General features: G+C 36.3%; 1 protein-coding gene across 10 annotated transcripts in view; it reads right to left on the bottom strand.

The window, feature by feature from the left end:
* LOC115632971 (phosphatase and actin regulator 2) overlaps nucleotides 1-19,518 on the bottom strand; it is a 188,274-nt gene that overhangs the window by 9,509 nt on the left and 159,247 nt on the right. For all 10 annotated transcript variants that reach the window (XM_030530275.1, XM_030530276.1, XM_030530274.1 and 7 more), the window contains one exon: nucleotides 82-330. In XM_030530275.1, the coding sequence (XP_030386135.1) occupies nucleotides 82-330 (249 nt within the window). The remainder of the gene's footprint in view (nucleotides 1-81; nucleotides 331-19,518) is intronic.

The raw sequence follows: 19,518 nt of genomic DNA, 5'->3' as shown, positions 1-19,518 counted from the left end.
ACTAAATCATCTCTAGCCGAGTTCCTCTCAATCAATAATAACAATAACAAACAAGCAAACTGAACAATTGCTGCCACTTACAGTGCTCATTATGGTAGCATATATTGACCCCACGTCGGGTTAGCTTGTTTGTGCCCAGCGTATTGGGTCTCTCCAATTTGTTGTTGCCACCAATATTCCCGTCGACCTGACTGTGATGCATATGCTGACCACCACCTCCGGGTGGTGGCAACATCGAGCCTTGGCATGTGGGCTGCTCAATGTTGGGTGATGATATTGTGCCATTGCCACCGTGTTGTTGTTGTGCATCAGTCTTGTCTTTTCTTGGTTCTGCAAAATAGGGAAGGAAAAGCGAAAATATTCATGAGTAAAAGACATAAATTAATGCATTTCTATAAAAAAAATTCGAGCAATTCTACAACTACTATAAAGTATACATTAGAGCACTGCATGAGTACACAGTTGTGAGCTTCAAGCAAGTGAATCATTGTGTTTGTTAGGCATTGAATGAGAAAAATGTAGTTACTCCCTTCCCGTTTAATACGAAGAGTTTTTAAATCAATGTTTAATTCTGAGTGATTGAATGAATGAATAGCTTATATATGAGTCGCATATGAAGGCGTAACTCATGTATGAGAGTAACTATTAATTGAGCTAGTCGATTGATTACCATATGAATTAATCTATTACAGGATCAACAATCGAATGTCTAAAACTTAAACGTTCAAGTGAAATAAAAATGCTTTCAGACATATTCGTCCTTCCTAAATCAATTGTTTTAGCAACTATTTAGCAACTATACGATTCATTTCTGTACCACCTTTAACTATAATTATCTGTATTTTATTTTATTGACTCGATTGTTTCACACAGATTAGAACTTTGGCAACATTCTCTTCTACTCAAAATACATTCACAAAAACGTAGCTCTCAACTATCGCAGACATTTCCAATAGAGTCGAGTAAAATGTCCTTGTACAAGTCATTCTACTATGTACATTCATTTGTATATAGCACTCACATTGCCACGAAGTAGTCCACTTGGCGGCTGGCCATAGGCGAGCTTTTACTTTAATTGTCTTGGCGGTTTTTTCAGCCACAGCTTCGTGCAGCAATAAAATTGCCTGACTGCCTGCCTGCCTGCCTCCTTGCCAGCTGCTTGACCACTTGAGTTGCCACAGTGCCCACAAAAGCTCACCCACTCCCACACTCCCACACACACACACATGCACTCAGATGCAATTTAGAGGCTGCCCGCGTTTTCCAGCGCTCATCGTTGGTCTTCATCAAGTTAAACATTTTTTAATTGTTGTTAAAGGGTTAAGCTCATTTCCTACTGCTCACACATGTGGTCGGTTTGGTGCCAGTTGTGGCGCCGTGGCATCGTTTATTTGGGGCAGTGACAAATGTGCCAACAGTGCGTATAATCAACATTTCTTGCGGTCGCTCTGTCATCCCACCTATCCCCTCTCTATTTAGTTAGGACTACTTTAATCATGAAAATGTCGAAAATAAGAAGAAAATTGCGTGCGTAAATAAACGGATAGACGCAAGAGCTTAGGCTCTGCATGTATTTGTAATATTTGTAGTACAATGGGAACCAATTAAGATAAAAAGAAATGTGTAGAAATTTTAAAATTACTTGTAAATACTAAAAACAAATAATGAAAAAATAATAATAATTTGAGTTAAAACGAGACATTTTTTCTATCAATCACAAACAAGTAAATAAAGAACTTAAAAAACCTTTTCATTTTGGATGAATTGATTATATAAAAGTTATTATATATTTTTGGCAATCATTGGCTTTTAAAATTAAAAAAAATGGGAAATATATTTTTTGAACGCACGAAGATTAACATTGAGATTTGTCTATGATTTAAAGCAGCTTTTAACAAATAGCTTAATGTTTACAAACTCTGTAAGAAATACATCTGATAGATTACAAGACCTGCATTTTGAAACATTACAAAGATATAACTTGTATAACTGCTGTTCTACTGTACACACATTGCACTGCGCCACAATGTTTTGAAAGAAATATTGTGGAAATATTGACAACACACTGTCATCCCACTTAAGAATTCTGTGGCTTTTTTGGCAGCCCCATCTCGTTTACAATTGCACCGAAAATAGGCATTGGTGGCCAAAGCAATTAGTAAAATATCCATAGGAATTTTCAAAATATTTCTCTGCACACTTGAAATAAAAAATAAATTTTACAGTTGACAGACGCTAGAAAATGGAAGGAAAGAACAAGCAACAACTTGAGGAGAATGGGAAGAAAAAGTTGCGCAATTGGTCCAAATTGATGGCCTAACGAAATGAAATGCTTGGGAAGCCAACAAAAACTCACAAACAAACAAGCGAGCAATTAACGGCCAGATATATAACCATAACCATATAATCCGATCAAATGCAACACAGCAACAAATTAATAATAAATTTCAACACGCAAGTTTCGCCAAATTTAAACGCAACAACAAGAGAGCATCCACAATCGGCATCGATCCATCCATCCACTTAATGAAAAACGCGTAAACGCGAGTCGCGCACTCTACTCGACGAACAGAAATTACGAAATTAATTGAGTAAAAGGCAAATGCGAAACGAATCGAAACGAATTGAATCGAAATGAATTGGATGGAATCGCATACCAATTGCTAATCACACGTAAATTATTTTGAGCTGAAAAATCAAAGCGCATTTAAATGCCCAACGCAAATTGTCGATGGGGGCTCTAGCGGGGCTCTGTTACTGATGGCAAACTATTCGAAACAGATACAAATTCCACTGGCCGTGCGCCAATTTAGCGAACAGTGCGAAAAGATGTGCGACCAAGTAAGTAGCTTGTGGGCGGCACCGGTGTTGGGGGCGTGTTACGATCTACGAATACTACACGCCCTGACGTGTTTGCGCAGAGGAAATAAAAACATCAACAGACAGACAACAGCGCGGAAAAAATAAAAACATTAAAGAACAAAATTATACTTCTTGTTTGTTTCACAATGAGGATGAGGACGATGAAGTAATGAAATAATTTTGTTTTCAACAAATTTTCATGCATCAAGTTCATGATACTCATAGACTCAAGAACAGACATTTCTCAGAGAACAAAAGAGAGAGGCATACTACAGTATACGAGTGAGTAGATAGAGCAAGCATTGTAGGAGGGCGAAGCAACTTATGTTCATAGTTTGTCGGCATTTGAATAAATTTATGGGCCTGTCAAATTATAGCGACAAATGTCTTTGCATTAACTGCCTATCTTTGTGGGCCTCCCCTTCTCTTTGTCGTGTTGAAAAATTTATGTGTAACTCACACACACACACACACACACACACTCTATACAAATATATGGTTGTATGCTTTGTTGTCTGTGCTAAGAATGTTTATTACAAAACAAAAATGTGGCTTATTGAAATGTCTCCGCAGACAAATCCTCGACTTTGACATAGGCACACAAAATTACGATGTGAGGCATCTTGGGAATGCCATCAAACAAAGCAAATCGCAATATTTTCAATGCTAAACATAATTAGCAATAATGGTTGAAAAATGCGACTTTTCTTCTTTTTTTTATAAGTATACTTTGAAAATTTCTAAGCTCCCAAGTGAACGCCCAAGCTCAGAAGCTCAACGGCTTCTAAAACAAAAGAGAAACCAAAAATTGACCCGTCACTGGGTTAATCGCCTCCTTTTCAATTAAACAACCCGAAAAATTAAAGCATCAATCATTTTATGGCTTATTTGTACTTTCTTAATACTATGTTTGAATGGAATATATCCTATAATTAATTACTTAAAACCAAAAAAATGAGCAAAATGAAAATTTTGCTACCATACACGCACGAGTATATAACATATACATATACATAAATTGATTAGGCAGTTTTTTAATTAGAAAAAATGATTTTGTCGCAATATTTTTATGTACATTTAAAATTGTTTTTTAAAAATGAATGTATGGCCCTTTGCAATTAATGGGAAAATGGAAATATTTTTAATAATCTAATAGTGTTTGAAATTGTTGCCACATGATGCAGTTTTCTACCAGCTCTCATGACAGACACCTATTGTCCAAATTTAAGGTCTTTGCTGGTACTTTCATTCAGTTAACAACTTTCTTCTAAGCCATGACAATATAAATACATTATAAATAGACCTCATTTATGTGCAGTTTAAAAAGTTAAAAAAGTACACATTAAAATTAAAAAAAAAAAAAACAATTTTATTGCAATGATAAATATAAATAAATTTGAATTATTATTTATTGAATAACATGCCGAGCAAAAAACATTCATAATTTTCAGAAGTCATTTTATAAGAATATTGTGCTTTTATTCAATATTTCTTCAGTCACACAAATCGCATAATACTCTTCCGCAGAAAGCAATTACAACTTCTACTTTGAAAAACACTTTAAGCATGAACTGTTGAACATTCTGTAGCTCGCTGCTTGACAATAAATTGGTTGTAGCCTCCACAGCATATAACCAAAGCTGCTACTTAATGCGCTCTCCTCTTATAGTTTGCAAAGGCCCATTAGTGAAGAGCTACCAACGAAAAAAGAAAATGTTCCGAAACTGAGACTTACTTTTGTCTCACAATCTCAAACACCTGCCGCAATCAATGAGCAAAGTTACTTTGTACTTATCTCTACGTCTCTGGCTATACTATCTGCCACACAATGAGCGCCACTGATGACATTAATTAACCAGAAAGTTTAGCGTCTAATTAGCAGGCAAACATCTGACACACGCACCCTCGCTTACACGCACACACACACACACACACACACACACACACACACACACACACACACACACACACACACACACACACACACACACAAACACACACGAACACGCAACTAAAATGCTTATCAACCACAGCAGTATTCAGAGAAAATTCTCACTCTCGTATTCTCTTGGCTTCCGCTCACTTAAAACAAAACTCTAATCAATTATCGTTAGTGAGCCACTAATTACGAGCGATGTGCGTAGCTGGGCGGAATGTCAATACCCACACCCACACCTATGTGCACCCACATACGTGTGCATATGCGAGTACATAGAATTGGTTGCGCTCATAAGTAGGCAATACAATTTGAAGCGCATAATTTATGCAGAAACGATTTATGGAGAAAGGAAATATGAAGAGGGAGCAATGGGTGTAGAGAACAATAACAAGAACTACAGCACCAACCACGGTTCGTATGCGTGTGTGGGTGAATGTATTGTGTGTGTGGGCGACAACAACAGCATCATCAAATATGCCAGCCGAGTGACGTCACTGGGATTTGTTAACAAAATTCGTGAGCTGCGAGGGCGGACGTGCGACATTTTTGTGGGCAACAGGCAAATGCAGATATACATATATATATTTATAATTCAAGCAACAACAAAAGAACAACAAGTTTGATATTATGACGAAAAATTAATTGAATGGCATGTAGTACAATACTATGTGTTGTTGTTGTTGTTGTTTTTGTTGTTGGGCTCTGCTTGAAAGCCTGCAACAAAAGGCAGGCAGAAACAAAAAAACAAACCCACCAACCAACAAACAAACAAACGAGCAATTCCTTTTTGTAGAGGCATGCATGTATGGTGTTTACTTTTGTTTAGCCAACGTCAACGCAACAATCTCTGAGGTACCGAGAAATGCCGAAACGTCCGCTCCACCACCCCGCCCACTGCACCCACCATACAGTTACTATATGCCGCATGTGGGTTTGTGTGTGTGTGTGGATATTTGATAAATAAGCAATGAGCGCCGAGCATTTGGCAACACAAATAAACGGACTGAGGTACAAAAAGCAGAGACAGACACACAGACATACTGCCAAGCAGATAAAGAGAGACAAATAGACAGAGTCGCTGACAAGTCCGGGAAGACCTGGATGACAGGCTTTAGGGCACAGGGCCGCAGCAGCAGCAGCAGGTATGCCATTTTATAAGCCAAATTTTCATAGCTCATTTTCAGTTTCATGGTCCCTGGACTGAGTACGGTAGTCCTCCGACTGACTGACTGACAGACGGACTGACTGACTGACAGCCTGATTCCCTGCCTGACTGCTAGTGTTTGGGAACTCTGGGAGTTTGTAAAGTGAGGATGTGCGTCACTCGGGTTTATGGCTCTGCTTAAGCACACCAGCAGCCGAACGCGCTAGATTCAAAGTTGGGGCATTCAACCCGAACAATAGCTGCGGCAATTTCACCTACAAATGTCGAACTGTGACTTTAATTTGTTTTCTTATCCAAGACCTTCGTATTTATTGCTCTCTGAGCGGCGAGTTTTGCTGCTCATTTGAAAGGCTTCAAGTGTTAATAATTACGGATTTATTTCTTTTGCCTTGTGTTCTGTTATTTGTTTTATGTCCTGTTATTTATCAATAACTACTTGAAAAAGTACTGAAATGTTTTTGAAGTGGAAATAATTTGTATTACATATAAATTACATATATTTTGTTTAACTTTTTTGAATTATTGTAACCTTTCAAAACATTTTTATTGCCTCAATTAGGTGCATTGTATGAGCAGCCGTAATTTTAACCGTGAAAAGACTTTTATATACTCGTAAATAGTAAGCGCTCTCAATGATTTAAGTGATTTTTCAAAGGAGCGCAAAGGAACCGGCTCTTTAACTTAATTAAATAAAATAAATAGGTCAGCTTTTGGTATTAAAAAGGGCATCGAATAAGTGCACCCTTGGAGAGCAGTCCTTTAAATGATTAAATCAGTTATTGGTGCTTAAAGTGATATCGTGCGAGAAGCGCAGATCCAGGGCAGTGCCATACTTCAGATTATATTTTTAAAATGAATAAATGGGCTTTTGATGCTTGAAGTGGTTGCGATTAAGTGCTTTGAACGAGAAGTGTAGAGTATTGCTTTATAGAACATAAGAAAATATATATTGATGCCTACGACTTATAAACTCTTGTTGATTCATAAACTTTAAAAGGTAGTCTTACTTGGGGAATGTGCTGATTTCGATAATTAACAAAACTATTTAAACAAACACGAACTTTCTAAAACAAATGCAGTTTTGTTGTTGTTTTCAATCCATTAAACCCTCTTTTCAAAGCATGACTATTAGGCTACATTTTTAAGCAATTTATTTAATCAAAGTTCGTAATTTAAAACAGCAATGACTTTTTAAAAGCTCATTTATAAATAAAGTTTTAACAACCCAGAAATTTACTTCATTTTTATTTAAATGAATTATTTCTTTGCATGAAAGAATTGCAAATCATTGGTTTTTATAGAAATAATTTATATTATTATATTATACTTTTTTTAATTCTTATGTATAAAGAATTTGTGAATTTAAAACTGTCAGCCCCAAAAGCGAAATTCTATTCTGTATGTTTCAAGTAAAGGCATGGATTCTGCTGTAGACACATGGCAGGAGAATGATATGTGTTATGCCCAAAGGGGAGCACAATGGATGGTTGGCTGACGTGGCACACAGCTTAGAGTGGCAACGTGTGTAGGGAGCTATAGGGCTGTGACGTCAGTGGCCAACAACTAAATATGTGTACACCCATGCATTACTCATACGACATGTAGACGTGTTGGTGCCAAGGCAATGTAATACATTTTTCAAACATTAGAGCAGCAAAAGCAACAGCAATATCGCATCGGAGGCTACAAAAGTGCACACGTGCATTTGACTTTGGGCGAAGACAAAGTGGCCAGGCAGAGAAATCAGAATGTAGAATGCTATATGGTTGGAATGCCTGCCACCCACGACAATTGCAATTGCAAAAGCAATTTGGCCTTAATTTCATACATCACGTATACGCCGCATTGCGCGCACTTATAAGTGTCTGCAAAGGCAAATGGTCGAAACAGGCGAAAGCTTTAAATCAACACTGTGTCATAATTCATTAAATTTAATTAATGCACCTCGTTTGTTGCAATACATTTTTATTTGGGATCCTAAAACAGTCCCCTCTCTCTAAAATGTCATGCTCGCCAAACCATTGGGCTGCTCCCGTGGCATAAATATTTCAATTGCCGTTACCATTGCGTGTGATTCATTAATTTATATATTTTGTATTTTCTATTTTCTATGTAAATTTAATACAATTTGCAATTTGCCAACTCAATCAAAGCACCAAAGCGAGCGCTTGGTTGTGCTGTGCTGTTTGTCTGTTTGGCATTTCATTTTATTTCCCAGCTGTTTGTCATGCAATTCCATTGAAATTCCCTTTTTTTCACTTTGCAAAGCATTTTGAGAGATAATTTGTCGTTTGTGTGGACTTCAACTTTTCCGTACTCTACCAGGAAATGCAATAATGAATGAGTAAGTGGAATGAAATGCATGCTGCAGCACTTTCTTTGAAATTTGAAGTTCAGGTCTTAATGAAACTGTTACGTTTCAATTGTATTTCAAAGAAATTCTTAGCACATAAATGACGTCATGAAATGACATTACAACAACAACTGTTCTTAATTTCACATTTTTAATAAACAGACTAATTCATGCTGAATGGAGTGTTCTGGCTTAATTGTGGAGTAGACAATAAAAGGCCAATTCTTTAGCGAAATTTAATAAGAAATTCAAGAGTCAAGTATTAGATTTTAGAGTATAATAAAAATAAACGAAAATTGCTCTTTAAAACTCAGAATGAACTTGCCACAAGAAAGTGAAATCTATAATTAATTTTATTTATTTGATATTAATTGAAGTCCCAAGTGTTGTAGCTAATTGTTATTTTCTGAGGCGAAAAGGAAAGTTATATATTGGGTTTAAAATATTTAACGTTTTTGTTTTAATAATTTGCAGTATTCTTCAATATTCTGTTAAGGTTATTAGTCGGGCTCAACTTAAGTTAAGTATAAGCAAAGATATCATATTTAATAATTAAATCATGTCCTTAATTAAATCAAATATGTAGCCAAAGAATGTTTTATCTTAAAATACAAATCTTATTACTTTGACTGATATTGTTATTGGTGGACGCAAATTTGAAAACAAATTATCTGCTTGTCTGGCTGGACTAGCTTAATTATTATTTCTACTCTAATTTAATTGAGATGTGTTAGATTTAACTTGTAGTTGAGGAAAATATACTGAGAAGATGTAGAAAAACAACATTGCGGCACATTATTTGATAACATATAGAACCAGAGCTAGTGATTTCGAATCAATAATTGTATAGAGTGTCAATTCAAGTAAATTCCCGTGTGAACAGCCACTATGTTTGGACTCTTTTTAAACCCAATTATGCAGGACAGCCATTGAAATGTGCCCGATATATTGCATGTGCAGATGTCGTTTCATTCGCATCAAATGCCATATGATTTGATATTTGCCGTTGACAAGTTCTTGGTCGAAACTCACATTGATTATAGCTTATAGCGGTATAGGTTTTGTGGCACGGCTTGTGGCGTTCAAATTATGCTTCCTTCATATGCAAATCCACCAAAGACGCCCAACCAGGCAACAAAGATAAACATTTTGTGAGCCAGCGAACTTTGCTCTTTCAGTATGTTTACTTTCAATATGTTATTTTGGGACGATCCCGTTGCCGACATATTGCCCTACAAAGAACCTGCCTGTGTGTGTGTGTGTGTGTGTGTGTGTGTGTGTGTGAGTATCCAAATGCGTTTGGCATTTGCGGCAAATGCAAAAATAAACTTTGAAAGCAGCAAGCAAGCAAGAACGGCGGCCAAAAATACCTGCTGAGTGGCAATTAAGAAACTTTTACGCTGCAATTCAAAAAAATAAACAGCCAAATTAAAAGGCGATTAAAAATAAATGAAGTTTACGTTTTCTTAACGTGCGAGCATTCCTCGCCATTTTACAAGAGTAAACAAAATGGCAAGAACAACAGCAACATCTACGACAGTGTTTCCAACAGAGTGCGAAAATCTAAAGGAATTAAGATATAGCAAAGCGCATAAATAAATAATAATACTGTCTGACTGACTGACTGCGCACATTGTGGAAATGTGGAATCACATCCAAAGCAGGTGTAAATAAAGGTGAAGGTCATGCTGTCAGGTACACGAATAAACGCCCCCATATAGACACACACACACCGCCTACCCAAGAGATGGCGACCAGCGTTCTATAATTAGAAACTAAAAAATAAAACGAACTGTCAAATGTGGGCAGCAATGCGGCATATTTGATGAGATTAGCCAGAGATTTGTAGCCGACTTAGCAACTGTATTCAAATGAAAACAAATCACGTGGCAGCGCAGTGGGCGCCGAGCATAAAATTCAAATTTGGAGCGCCCTCGGGGATGGGTGGGGTGCTACGAGCCCGCATTTGCAAACAGCATAAAATGGGAAATTGAAATTAAATTAATTTTCAACGCTGCTCTGGCAATGAATGCTAATGTAGACGCCGGTTTATAAGTGCCTGACTGTCGGCGATAATTCCGCTGCTTTCCTCTCTATATATGCATACATATAAATACATATATACTGTTTTTTTTTTTAAATCAATTAGTTTAATGCCCAAAGAGCAATGTAAATTATCATATAATTTCTTCAGATGGGCGCCGAATATTTAAAATTCTATGAACAAGTGCTTGGCATTTGATAAAAAGAATTTGCGCGTAGCATTTTCGAGGGCCTAAGTAAGTCATTAAGTGGCATTTTATTTAAAACAGCAGCACATCTTGAAAGTGAATGACATAATGTCTGCTAATTTTAAAGAGCTTGAAAGCGATGCTGTGGGGGAGGGGGGGGGGGGGGTGACCTTAATTCCTTTTCTTCGAACTTGATATTAACAATTTGCGAGAGTTGATGTTGCTCGCAATTTTTGGCCTATTTTTTTCAGAATGGAACATCAATAATAAATCAAAATTGTGTTGAAAAACATTAAGAAGACGAACTGTGAAAGGGCCAAACAGTTTTTAAAATGGTAAAATGTAAAGTAAAAAGTAAACCAAAAAGCAGAACAAAATGTTTGATTCGATGTTATCTAGAATCGATAAAAGGTCGATGATGATTATGATATTGAAAATCGAGCATGCCAGAGGAAAAACTTGAAGCAAAAATATATTGGAATAAGTAATAATCAATACTAATACCAACCAAAAACTAAATCTTGCTAAATACTATTGCAGGCCAGTCTTACTAAGCTAACTGGAAAATAGCGATAACGGATCATCAAGGCTATAAGAGAACTGCCTACTATATTGTATGCATAATAAGAGATAACTCCTCACACCATATAAGCTGATTTCTGACTATGAACCTGATGCAGGTTATGTGATTCCTTTCTTTAAAAACTTTGCTTCGAGGCCTGTGACCTTAAGCTTTTTGAAAAAGTCGCCGCAAAGCATAAGGCCTTGCGGTAACTCCGCATTTTTCCTTTATTTTGACATAACTAAATTCCTGTGATATTCAAGTCGCATATAAAATTGTACAGTTCATTTTCCAAGTGAATATTTTATTTCAAGGAGCTTGAAATATGCTCAACAACAACAAACTGGAAACAAACTTTTACCTGATCAGTGTTGTTTAAAATAATGGCAAGTCAAATGAGAGAAAGAAAAAAAAGAATGTAAATTTTGTCACACCAAATACTTAAGTCCTTGCCGAATGTAGAACTTAAATAATCCTGTGTCATTTCATCAATTCCGAGGCCACAAAACATAACGTGTTTCATTAAATTTCTGAAAATTGGATTTTAGGCTCAAACATAACGAAGTTTACGTGGCCCATGCCAGTGAGCCCAAAAAAGTTATTCAAAAATGTTAGCCTTTGTCTCGGCCTGTCTGGACCTGTCTTAAGTTTTTTTTACATGAAATTTGAGGTCTTCCATTCGAACCTGACAATAGAAGTTTTGTTATTTCTGGAGAAGTGGTGCATAAGTTTGTGCCGCTACCTGTACCTTTTATGCCTTTTCTACCTTTTCTTGGGCGTGTTTTCCCCTTTTATTTATATTTAAGCTTCGTTTGTAGCCCTGATTTGCATATAATCACTTCGTTTCGCTCGTTCCGCTCGTGCCGCTCGTTTCTCGCCAGACACCTAACAGTAAATGAACCCAGTCAGTTCTAGGAATTACTTGTGGCCTCCCCCTTCACTTGCCAAAATCAAATTTTGTTCGCTCACACAAATGCTTAAAGCTCCAGTAAGCGCCCACAAAGCCGTTTAAATTTCAAATGGGGCTCAATTGAAGTAATTAAAGAGCAATTTGTAGTTAATATTTTCCGACACTGACTAGAAGTAAATTGACAAACAGACTTATTGAACATAATTAAGTTTAGCAAGAAGAAGAAGAAAAACATCAACAAGAACTTGACCTAAAAATAGGCGTGCGCCATCATCGAAAAACAAAGGCGCTCTACAAAAAGTAGCAGAAGGACGTTTGATAGAAATTAAAATTTAATGGCAGTTGACACTTTGACGTTGGCACAGGCCACGCCCCTTGCCCCATGGCACACGCCCCCCACCATCCGGCCAGTTGCTTGTTTGCAATGGCTTGTCGCCGCCTTTTATTTTGTTTTATGGCAAATTTGTTTTCGCGCGCCCGCTCCCAACGTGAATTTATTTTGTGGCGAATTTTATTTTCAATATGCGACGCAACAAATTTACGATCTAGAAGACGGCGCAACAATTTTTAGCTTCTACTTTCTTAATTTGATAGATGAAATCAGCGCAAAGCTATGTCATGTCGCTCTCTGCTCAGATCCCAGCAAAAATCAAATGAAATCAAAATCAAAGTCCAGAGAGCAAATGCGGTTGAGAGCATTAAATAAATTAAGCAAGAAGGCCAAAAGGTTGCTCGCTCTTATCTCACTCACTGACTAAGAGGGGGAGGGGGGAGGGCTAAAAAGGTGCGTAAATCCTTAACGCTGCATTAAATTTATTGCCGCATATCGTAAAAAATGAGGCCAGTAAGTAAAGGCTACGCGTGAAGGGGGAAAAAAAGAAAAGCTAAACTCGTGCTCAAGCATAAATAACATTTAATTTTGTGAGTTTTGGTGGCAAAAGTTGATGAAAAAATACAACAAATTTTGCTTGTTGTATGCAACTAAATGTCAAAAACATACTTATTCTTATGCACACACACACACACACGCACATATATATGCCAGTATTTGTAGGCATACACACACATACATATAATACTATAAAAATAAAATTCAACAAAAGACGAGCGCACAAAAAGTTGCGGCAAAAGTTGCGAGTTGCTTTGCCGGGCTGACTGGCTGGATGGCAACTTGAGCTGCGGCTTCGAGCATAATCAAAGGCGGCGGCGGCAGTAACAACAACAACAACATTCACAAAAATACCCAGCCTCGACTAAACAACAAAAACAACCACAACAGCAGTGGCAGCGGCAAGGCGAAAACTTTACGAGTTACGCACACACATACACACACACACACACACACACTGTGTGCATAAACAGTTCACACCCACACATTTACTCGCGCTGACCCTGCCCGCTGCCCCGCGCTTTGACAGCAGCAGCATCAGCGTAAAATTTATAGACGTGCGCTCGAAAGTATGCAACACATAAATGGGAAACACTCAACAACTTTGCACACTGGGCTCCAGTTCTGCATAAATACATACATACATACAAGTATAGTATAGTATTTGCAAGTTTTCTGATTCATGAAAAATGTAAAGGCACACTTAGCCTATTAACAACATCTGCATTAAATAATTAGTGATTATTTAGGTTATCAAATTATCCGTAATTTTTTCAATTTCAACTACCAAATAGAGCAAAGATGTACTCAGTGGCTGTGTTTATGGATATTAAACAAGCTTTTGATAGAGTGTGGCATGATGGACTCCTCTGCAAATTGAAAGGCGTGCTAACTCCTCAATTGTTTCAACTCATCGAAAGCTTTCTAAGGGACAGAAGCTTCAGAGTTGCAGTTGATGGAGTGAAATCCACGAGGCGCTCAATTTGTGCAGGGGTGCCCCAAGGCAGTGTTCTCGGTCCTACCCTGTATACATTATTTACTGCTGAGAGATCATTGGAGTAGACGAGGATGACGCACTAATAGCTACTTACGCAAACGACACTGCGGTGCTTACCAGAAGCAGAGATATCGATGTAGCTTCGGAAGCCTTACAGCAGTATGTAAGTAGTTTCGAGAATTGGGCTCTGAATTGGAACATTGGTATCAACGCCAGCAAGTGTGCGAATGTCACATTTACAACAAGGCCGTCGTCATGCAGAGATATCACAATGTTGGGGTCCACGCTCAGTCATACAAATTCGCACAAATATCTAGCTTAAGCTGCCATATTGGTAGTAGAAAACTAGTTTAATAAATTATATATACATTTTTTTTACAAAAAAAAAAAAAAAAAAAAAAAAAAAAACAACTACCATCTAAAAAAATATAAAGCCTAGGCGTAATATTCAATAAATCAGTAAAGAAAGAATGTTTTTTTTTTTTCTTCCCTTTTCCGCGCTCACTTTATTTATGCACACATTGCAGCGAATTTATGCCACTAAAAAAATTTAGTTGAATTCAACTCTACTAGAACGCAGGGATATCGATAAGTTGCCATCGATAGAGTTTTCTAACAGCGCTAGTGCGAAACTTCTTAAACTTGCAATTATTTATAAAGCGATGAAATGTTCTTAACCTCTTTCTGCGAAAATATAAAACGAAATATTATTAATAATAACAATCTAAAATATGAATATGCAAGACATGTTTATTTAAAGCAATGCGACCGAGTAAGTAAGTAGGGTGAGTAGGGTTGTTCCATCTTTTCACTTGCATTAACAAACATTTTTGCATTCAGAACTGATATCCTTTCTGTTTGAACCACTTATGAGCTAATAATGAGCCACATTGCTTACCCTAGCAAGCTTGCAGTCGAGCTATCGATATCTTTCATTCTTTCCTAAAAGACCTGATCATTTGGAACAATACTTTAAGCTAAAGATATTCATTCTTAAATATATTCATTACAAGATTTTATTCAGGATATTGCAAGTCAAGATTAAAGTATCAACTTTAATTTAAGATTTTATATACAGCTTGTATACAGAATATTCGGATTTATTCTTTCAAGATGGTTTTTTTCAAACTATAACAATTTGTTTGAAATTCTTTCTAAAACACAATTTTTGTTCAACTCTATGTCAATGTGCTTCAAACTTATCAAGTAGAATTTGGTGCCATGGCAACAACAACAACGACCATCTACAGCATGTAACCACAAACTTAAATAGGCTTAGATGGCAGCGTTGCACTAAGATTTTTTGGCTGTTTTAGCTACTTCTACTAAGCCGATTTCAACACACGTTCATTTTGAGGTTTAAGTTTAATAAAAACGTCTAATATGTACAAAAGTGACGATTGGATCAAGAAAAGGAGAAGGAAATAATGAAAAAGTGCCCACGCTCATTTAACAAGCTGCCTAAAGGCTTAAAAACAAAGCTCTTCGTTCGCACACAGAAATCTTTAATAGCAATAAACGTCATTTAAGCCAAGGGGTGATTCAAGCAAACATACATACACACCCACACACACACACACATGAAGAGATACACAGACCCGTTAGGTATGTATGTGAGCATGAGAAGGAAGTTGAAAAACGTACCTAGGCAGGCCCAAACAGCCCAAGTGCTTTTCACACCCAATTGCTGACAATTTTCACACGCATCTAAGAACAACAACAGGATGCGGATGCTGATGCCGATGCCGATGCTGAGGCGAGTGTTCGGCAAAGAAAAACCGACTCGAGCATCATGAGTTAAATGCTTTCGAAACATAAAAGGAACGAGCAGCCAAAAAATAACAATGCTGGCAGCCATAGCAGCTACGATGCGGACGATGTGCTACAAATGTTACACATGTGCCCATCACACCATGGGATGCATAGAAGTTGTAAGTAAAAAGTCATTTAACTAACTGCAGGGGCTCCATATCTGATGGCCTCTTTCTAGCTTTTCATTATATAAAAATATTTAAATTAACAAGAACAGACTTTTCCATTTGTTGTTTTAGTTACTAAGCGCAATATAAAGCATACAACGTGTACCAACAAAACTATGATGAGTATAAATGGATATGAAAACGTAATTTCGGCTTTTTCTATAAGTTTAAAAGAACAAAAGCAAGATTTTCCATTTCTAATATAAACTATACACAGTTTTGGGCGAAAATTATTTTATTTGTAAATCCTAAATGTTTAGCCTTTATTTCAGAAAAGAGAGAACATATGATTGAATGTTCCATACACAAAAATTTTTTGAAATTTGAAACATGTTTAAGCAAACTTATTACCATTATCTGCAGCTAAAAGTGGTAACAAAAAGCAACCGACTTTTGGGCAAAAAATGACACAATTTTACCATAGTGCATAAATACACATGTGTATGTATGTATGCTTCTCTGTGTCTGTGTATGTATGTTTCTCTATGTATGTGTGGCTATGTGTATTGTTGTTAGCTGCTGTGTACGTGCTCTGAGCTGTTTTTTGTTATGTTTTACGCGTCGCTCGAATTATGATTACAATTTGGGCAACGGCCTAACTCTCACACTCACACACATCGTCACGCTCACATACATACGTATACACACACACACACACACGGACACTGAACTGACTGAAAGGATATTGTGCAGACTGGCAGCAGTGCGAGTCATAAATTTGGCAGCGCCTGTATTTATGCTTTGTTTTTTCTTCCCGTTGTTCGTTTACTTCTGTCTGTAAGTGTGTGTGTGTGTGTGTGAGTGTGTGTTGGGCGTTGGGGCGTTGGCTCTTTGGCTCGCAAATACAACAATAGTAGCAGTAGCTGCAGCCAAAATTTTAGCTAAGCCTCAATCAATGTCTGAAGGTCACTGGCAGCTCGTAAAAATGATAAGCGTGCTTCACATTAATCATACGCCATGTGTGCGCGCGCACAAAGCAATTAGTATAGTTTGCCTAGAGATTCATAAATTTTGAATCTGAATTATGCACATGGAGCTGAATAACTAACTGAGTATAGCAGGTTAGGCAGCATCTTGAGGCAGTAAATTCTGCGCTTTAATTAACGAGCAAACAAAACTTGCCAACATTCTTCGCAGTCTCTTTCCCGCACGGACAAGTACTATATGTACATAAATAAGCAATAATTTTTAGACCAAACGGAAGCTATCAAGGTCAAGCTGATGATGACGCTGATTATCATGACGATGGCAACTAATTTGTTGATTTATACTATTTGTTGTTCTTCTCTAATACCATGTGTGTCTGTATGTTTGTGGAAAAGTGAAAAATTGCCTCGAAAAGTAAATACCATAAAAATCGATGACAAGCACAGCGACTAGCGAATAGAACAGATATCTTATACGAGCATATATGTATGAGGAGCTGTTCAAATAAACAATCTTAATTTGCCAAATTGGCATAATTAAGTGCAATTAATTTACTTTGAACATGAGGCCAAAATACGCTCAATGGCCAAGGACAAATAATTAAACACAAGTAATCAACATGAATTATGTGGGCGACTTATATTTGAAAAATAATAATAATAGAAGCTTAATTGTAAATATTACAAAAAAACAAGGAATTAATGCGTCAGCAAGAATGATTGATTGAATGCTGTCATTAAAATAGCAACAGAAGACGGCAAAATTCGGGTAAAGGATCATTTGGCAAAAATTGGTTTAGTTCCTACTAAAGGATAGTTGTAACTTTTTGATCCTTAGCTAGCTGATAAAAATTCAATAATATTATAACAAGTGGAATACTAAGAAAGTTCCTTTCTGATCCCAAAAGTAATCCGAATTCAAATATGAATAAGAGCTGCTAAATCAACCAATTTATTATTAGCTATTTTAAATAATAGGTATGATTGGGAAGGCTTAGTCAACAATTTCTGATTTAAAAATTTTTTTTACTTTTGAGAACAACAATTGCTGCCATTTATAAACTGTTTACTAATAAAAATAAAATCAAATATATTTGAAATTGATGTTTTATCAGTCATTGATGAAATTATTATAAACATGATAGTTTAAGAAAATAAAATAAAGTTAATTCAATTGATCAATTCAATATTTCATATGATGCTGAAGAAATAAAACTAATACCGATCTTAAAAATACTCAGACTAAAATTCCACAATATCAGAAATTAGTTTTTAATAATTTACAAATTAAAACAATTTGTATAAAATAATACAAGTATTAATCCTATGGCAAGTATATTGACAAAAATGACTGATCCAATTAACATGATGTTTTTATTATAACTATTGAAATTTTTAAAAATATATATATTAGATGCAAGTATTTTAAAATTTAACACAAACAAATATTAAAAATCAAAGAATTCAGAATTCAATGTTTTTCCAGATCTTTCTTGACCATTCATTTAAATGTTTTTTCAATATTCTCCCAAATATTCATCTGTCACGGCTAATGTTTGCAATTTTCTTCTCCTGAATTACTTAGCTCATTCGATGCGCCCATCAATCACCATCTGTTCAGTTTTCATTAATGTCTATGCTGCACTTCATTCGTCAGCCAGTACAGTACTAGTACGCTCGAGTATGACTGACAAATACAGCAAACACACAGAGCGACGAGTTGACTAACAAACAGTTGGTTGTCTTATTGCGCCATCAATCATGCAACTTGCTGTGCTATGATATTCCGAATATGAAGTATGAAGCATGTCGGTTTTTACAGCTTTAAGTTAACAGCCGTGTGGTAAAAACTACGAGCACAATATGAATAGCATGTATGTATGTTGTGGAAATGTATTTTTATTACTAAAATAAAAAAAATTGGCAACACGTCGCCAAACTTTTATGACCTTAACATCACAACACCTTTTGGCTTCTCACAATTTTTCCGAGGCGCAAAAACTTTGCTTTGATTTATATTTTGCTATTTTAATATTTATTTTTGGCCGCTGCCAACAACAGCACCAACAATCTGAACAACACACATAAAAATAAGGTAAGACATAAGGTAAAACATTAAATCTTTTATATGTGTATGTTATTCACACACAGATATTGCTTTGCAAGTTTGTTGTCTACAGGCATTTTCTCTTCGTTTTTATGGCGTTGACAGCCTGACCAAAGAAATTAAGCCAAACAAATAAAACATATGAATTATGGCAAAACATAAAAATAAGTAAAGAAATTTTTAGCAAAAGTGTCGCATAAAAACTTGAATATTATGTGTGTTTAGATGAATTTCTATCTCGGGAATGGCGTCACAACTAAAAAGCAGCGCCAAGAATTATTTAAAAAATCTGCACTAATGAATCATTCGAGTCAAATATTTTCATGCATCTCTATGTTTGTTTGTGAGTGTACGAATTTTTTCGTATTGAGCCAAAATATTCAGAGAGTGAGCAATATGTGTCACATGAATAAACGAAATAAATTCTATAGATACACATTCGCGCTTTGGCTGCTAAGCACAAAAATAGCGCACTAGGGAAATTATTTAGACAACACTTTTTGGCCACTTAATGATGGGCAGCCGGCATTTGGGTTCATTAACATGTCATGAAAATGTAACACCAGACAGCACAACAACAAGAACACATTTGCATTTG

The sequence above is a fragment of the Scaptodrosophila lebanonensis genome, unplaced genomic scaffold (genome assembly GCF_003285725.1).
Source record: "Scaptodrosophila lebanonensis strain 11010-0011.00,11010-0021.00 unplaced genomic scaffold, SlebRS2 tig00001415-arrow-pilon, whole genome shotgun sequence".
Classification (NCBI taxonomy): domain Eukaryota; kingdom Metazoa; phylum Arthropoda; class Insecta; order Diptera; family Drosophilidae; genus Scaptodrosophila; species Scaptodrosophila lebanonensis.
This window is presented reverse-complemented; position numbering and strand designations above follow the sequence as displayed.